This window comes from Cupressus sempervirens, chromosome 2, assembly GCF_028749045.1.
Source record: "Cupressus sempervirens isolate cs-2001-9-10 chromosome 2, ASM2874904v1, whole genome shotgun sequence".
Taxonomy (NCBI): Eukaryota; Viridiplantae; Streptophyta; class Pinopsida; order Cupressales; family Cupressaceae; genus Cupressus; species Cupressus sempervirens.
Genome location: NC_143119.1, coordinates 520,311,603 through 520,317,175, shown reverse-complemented (window position 1 = coordinate 520,317,175; position 5,573 = coordinate 520,311,603). Strand labels below are relative to the sequence as shown.

Sequence of the window (5,573 nt, the reverse complement as noted above, 5' to 3'; positions counted from 1 at the left end):
ACAACATCACCTACTTTATTTATATATATTTATAATGAGAATGATCTTAAACTCGATTAACAGAAGACCCTCACAAAAATTACAGCGTCACCTATAATTCCAAGAAGAAGAATGGAAGCTCTGATTCTGGACCAACATTGTTTCCCCTATTTCTTCAAACATTACAGACACTTTTTATCTATAATTCTATTGGATTTTTTTCTCGTAAAGACCTGGATATCTTTATGCGCGTAAAAGTTGAATGGGGACATGCCAAACGTTCAAACAAGTTGGGCATTGCAATGCAGGCAATCAAATTGTCGGGGCCCCTCTCTGCAATTGCATATGCCTTTCATTCCTTGTGCCACACTATGCCGATGAAGATGCATCACCATGTCTCAAAGTAAAAGGGAAAAAAAAGAAGAAACCCTTAAGAGGAGACCACAAATCAAGCACTTTCCCAATTCGAATGCATAGGGAAAAGCTCATGGGTGCAATTCCTTATCCATCAGCATAACAGTAGAATCAGAATGGACGATGCTGTTGTTCTCAACATCACTGCCAAAAATGGTGGTGCAGACGGGAAGAGAAAGGAGGACGAGGATGCAGGGGAAGGCGGATTCGACCCTGCGACCAAGGGGAAGGCGATGGAGAGGGAACCCACTCTTTCAGATATGGATTCTGATGGAGTTGGGATGATTCAGTCCCACGGAGAGGAAGGGAAGATGAATCAAACTCGTATGCTATCCAGATCCTTGCTTTCTAAGCCCAAGTCACGCTTTGTGGAGTCCAGGCTTCTGAGCCCTCTCAATGTCAATGTCAATGTTATCCAGGATAATGCTGCACAGAGATTATCATCGCCTTCTAGAGGTGGAATAATGGCTGCCTCCACCCCTCGTTCTGCAGTTGCTGCAGAGGAGGATGACCTTGACCTAGACCCTGACCCCTTTAAGGACGGGGACTTCCCTCACAAGTAAGATCATTCTTATCATTGTGATTTTCGAAGAATGTCCCAATTACTCATTGATTTATCCCTTTCTGATTAGTTGATTTAAACATTTTTCTAATAAAGAGGATAATTACTATTGGTAATAATAAGGATTTGTTATTTTCAAATCAATATTTTGATATTGTGGCCATCAAGATTCAAACTCTCTTGGAACTGCTCACCATCTGCCTGTTGGAATTAAGCAAAGTAATGCACACCCTGAATGGGGCTGATCCATCACCATGCAGATGGTGGTGATCTCTGTACAATTATACATGCTTTTAGATATAAAAATGAATTTGATGCCATTTGAACTTAAGAGTCACTAATACTACCAAATTTCATATTATGGTTCAATGTTAAATCTAGATTTAATCGTATTACAACTTTTTGACATTAACATTTAAGATCACACTGCTTGATCCGCCAAGGTATTATACTGCCATATCTTAATATGACAAGCACTATCCCATAACATTTCCGCTGGGCAACTTTTAATACTTGGATTAGCAGCCATTAAAGTACTTAGTTTTCCAAAGATTGTTGCACCGCCTATAGGCTAAACTGGTCCTTAGCACCTATAACTGTGTCTACTTTAAACTGCAACCATCAAAAAGTCTAATGCAGGTGCATAGATAATCACCGTGTCAAACAAAAAAACGTTTTATAAGGAATTGCTTTTTAAAAAAATTGAACGAAATTTCCCGACTTACATTCTATTGTCTGATTTTAGAATTGATCAAAATACCACTTTTAACTTCTTTTAGGCTAAAATGACCCAGGTATTGATTATCACAGTGTGTTTTTCAGATTTTTTTTCTGTCACTTCAATTTGAAAGAAATTCCCAAGCTTGGTTTCAGAATCTCATAGTCTGGTTTTTGTATGCTGAAGATCACTTTGAACTTCTTTCAGTCAAAAATGATCTGTTTCCCAGCCTAAGGATGTTTACTCGTCTAGAAGATTATTGCTCTAGTTGAAATAAATCTACTTTTTAATAAAATTGTTCCTAAGACTTATATACTTTTAGAAGAAATTACAAATTAAATTTTCTGGCTTTGCTGTATTGACCTGATCGTAGATTTGATTGTTGCTTTCAACTTCTTTAAGGTAAAAGGTTTTGTAGTCCTTGTTAAAATGAATTTACTTCTTTAGAAGATAATTACAGCTGTCAAAGTGTATTTAGTCGTTTCAAAGTTTGTCTGTGTGACTCTTTTAACTTTTATCTTTGTTTTCAAACAAACTTGGCTATGTTTCATCATCTGATTTTATATTTGATGAAGATCAAATTTAATTTTCATAGGCTAAACTAATCTTTGGTGAGATATCATGTACAGGAAACATAAGGTTGGCATAAGGCTGCTTCTGGAATGGATTGCCTTCGTGTTGATCACCAGCACATTGGTTTCAACACTAACAGTTGGTCCATTGGAACACCGGATGATATGGGGTTTGGAGCTCTGGAAATGGTGCTTGATGGTATTGGTCATATTCTGTGGAAGGCTGGTTTCAGGATGGCTAATAAGTGCTCTAGTATTTTTTGTGGAGAGAAATTTTATGTTGAGGAAGAAGGTTTTATATTTTGTATATGGGCTTAGAAAGAGCGTGCAGAATTGTTTTTGGCTTGGTCTGGTAATTCTCGCTTGGATTCTCATGTTCGACCCAAGAGTGGAGAGATCTACCAAGAACCACAAAGCACTTTCTTATATAACCAGGCTGTTGGCTTCCTTTTTGGTGGCAGCAATCATATGGTTGCTTAAGATTTTGTGGATAAAGGTTATGGCTTCGACTTTTCATGTGAACACATTCTTTGACAGGATCCAGGAGTCCATCTTCCACCAGTATGTGCTAGAGACACTATCAGGGCCACCCATTATGGAGATTCAGCAGAGCCTGACTGATGAAAGAAATAAATCACCCACCAAGTCCCCTGTTGGAGAAGCTCGGGTGAGCTTTAGAAGTACTCTTGGGGTTAGCCGCGGGAAAACTGTTGGTGGGGGAAAAGGTGAAGAGAAAACCTCCAAGGTAATCAATGTAGATCAGCTGCACAGAATGAATCCAAAGAATGTTTCTGCCTGGAACATGAAGAGGCTCATCAGTGTGATCAGGCACTCTGGCATTTCTACCATTTCTCACACCATTGATCAATCCGTGGACAAGCGTGATCATCCTCAAGACAAAGAGATCACAAGTGAATTGGAAGCAATTGCTGCAGCAAAGAGCATTTTCAAGAATGTTGCGAAGCCAGGAGCGAAGTCAGGGTTCACCCTAGAATTCTTTTGCTGTTCTGGTTTTGTAGGATATTAGCGGGCAGTGAAAAAATTAAGCCTGGAAAAGAAAGTCAAATTTACCTATTTAATACTTTTAATCTAGGAATCAAACCTTAGTGTTATGTTTAAGCCATCCAAAACATTAGTTCAGTTCACTTACCATTGAGATTGCACGCTTTTCAGGTATATAGAAGAAGAGGATCTTCTAAGATTCTTGAAGAGGAATGAGGTTGCTTCAATCTTTCCCCAATTTGAAGGAGGTCTTGAAAGCGGCAAGATTAGAAAATCTGCTCTCAGGAATTGGGTGGTACGCCTTCTTTTGCATCTGTCTCCCTTTTCTCTTCGAAAAATTGAGAATGCTACAATATTGATCGGGCTTGGAATGCTCTAAGGCCACAAATAGAGTACTCTGGTTAAAGGGCATGTGGGCATTTTCGTTTTTCATCTTTCATCAATTTTAACATTTCTTCAACTTGATTGTCAGGTAAATGTTTATTTGGAAAGGAAATCACTGGCCCATTCTCTGAATGATACCAAAACTGCAATCAAACAGCTTCACCAAATTGCGAATGCTGTGGTCAGCATCGTCATAACAGTTGTGGTTTTGCTAGTAATGGGCATTGCCACAACCCATGTTATCGTACTAGTATCATCTCAGCTGGTACTGGCAGGTTTTATCTTTGGCAATACCTGCAAAACTGTCTTCGAAGCAATTGTGTTTGTATTCGTCATGCATCCCTTTGATGTTGGGGATCGATGTGTTGTGGATGGTGTTCAGGTAAGTGACAAGACAGTGGAACACCCATAAACCTCCTTTTATTTTATTGATCCTCCCAGGAAAAAATAATTTGATTTTGCTTACAATGTCGTAGGATCTCTATCTATTATTTTGGTTTAAACAACAATTTAAGGTTTGATTTGTTTAAATGGCCCATCTAAAATCACACTAATAAATGAGCTCTTTCGATTTGAATGTAAATGAAAACCCAATATTTCAATTCTAAAATGAGCACATTTGGTTCTGTTACAGATGATTGTGGAAGAGATGAACATTCTTACCACAGTTTTCTTGCAGCATGACAATGAAAAAGTATACTATCCAAACTCGGCATTAGCCACAAAGCCAATTAGTAATTATTACCGCAGTCCAGACATGGGCGATTCTGTTGAATTCAGTGTGGATGCTTCAACCCCACTTGAAAAAATTGCTTCGCTTAAGGAGAGAATAGCAAAGTAACTTCTTTTCTTTTTCTGGGTTTATGAATTTATCATATTTGGTTCTCCTCAATCATTTGATATACGAAATGTAATTTCACTCTTTAAAACTTATACACTTTGGTTTGCAGATATCTTGAGAGCAAGCCTCAGCACTGGCACCCAAAGTATAGTGTGCTTGTGAAAGATATTGAGAACATGAATAATATGAAAATGGCCTTGTATACACTGCACACAATGAACCATCAGAACATGGCCGAGAAGTCGAATCGAAGATCTGAACTTGTATTGGAGATGAAGAAATGTTTTGAGGAGCTTGGTATCAAGTATCGTTTGTTGCCTCAAGAAGTTCATGTCAAGTTTGTTGGTTCTGCAGTTAATCAGAGTCCTTTGCAATGCTGATGTCTGAGGTTGTGAAGATCTACAGGCCACAGTTCATAACATCTTCTGACATTCATTGAACACTGGCATCCATACCCACTGCGGATGCTATTGAATAATTTCCTTTGCATCATATGGTCTTATGGAGATCTGGGTGGGGTTTACTTTCAACAGGAAAGATAAAGCTTATTCATCACATCTGCAGAGTTGTCAGGAAAATTTCTTCATTGTTCGGGAGGTACGAGATAGTTCTTGCAATTTTCCTCCTTTTGTGAGTGTGACGTGATGTATAACAAAATTTCAAATTTTTGCTTCCTAATGTGTTACTATAATCTATTTTGCTTTGAATGACATGATTTTCCTGCCGCATATTGCAAAGTCTCAATTTTGAAGTTCAATATGTGATAAGATTAATGATTTTAATTATATACATACATAAAATCTAGAAACAACCTATCCATGTATCAAGTCAAAGCTCTTCCTCTTTGCGGTCCAAAATTGATTACGCCACTATTTAAGAATGGGAGATAAACTTTGAGTACAATTTTAAGAACGTAAGAACGAATAAAGTACGAATTTTGGTGGATAAATAGAAAAAGCGAATTCATATGTACCTAAATTATTTATTATTATTGAATAAAGTAATACTAGCACTTGCAACTTTGAAGGGTGCAAGGGTTTACCTGATAGTCTTGTATACTTTTGATGATGTTCTTGAATGATTATTTATAAACTCTCCTTG

The 5,573-nt window shown here is 37.8% G+C and overlaps 1 protein-coding gene across 1 annotated transcript; it reads left to right on the top strand.

The window, feature by feature from the left end:
* The first annotated feature begins 246 nt into the window (after positions 1–246).
* On the top strand, positions 247–5,200 carry LOC149573239 (mechanosensitive ion channel protein 10-like). Its single transcript, XM_089814433.1, has 6 exons — positions 247–952; positions 2,303–3,220; positions 3,419–3,542; positions 3,720–4,013; positions 4,266–4,468; positions 4,582–5,200. The coding sequence occupies exons 1-6, from the start codon at positions 510–512 to the stop codon at positions 4,850–4,852; spliced, it is 2,253 nt and encodes a 750-aa protein (XP_089670559.1). The 5' UTR covers positions 247–509; the 3' UTR covers positions 4,853–5,200.
* The last annotated feature ends 373 nt before the right edge of the window (positions 5,201–5,573 follow it).

Coding starts and splice junctions, on each gene's coding strand:
- LOC149573239 (XM_089814433.1), top strand. CDS start 510: ATGGACGATGCTGTTGTTCTCAACATCACTGCCAAAAATGGTGGTGCA. Junction 3,221..3,418: donor GTTGCGAAGCCAGGAGCGAA/GTCAGGGTTCAC, acceptor CACGCTTTTCAG/GTATATAGAAGAAGAGGATC. Junction 3,543..3,719: donor CTGCTCTCAGGAATTGGGTG/GTACGCCTTCTT, acceptor CTTGATTGTCAG/GTAAATGTTTATTTGGAAAG.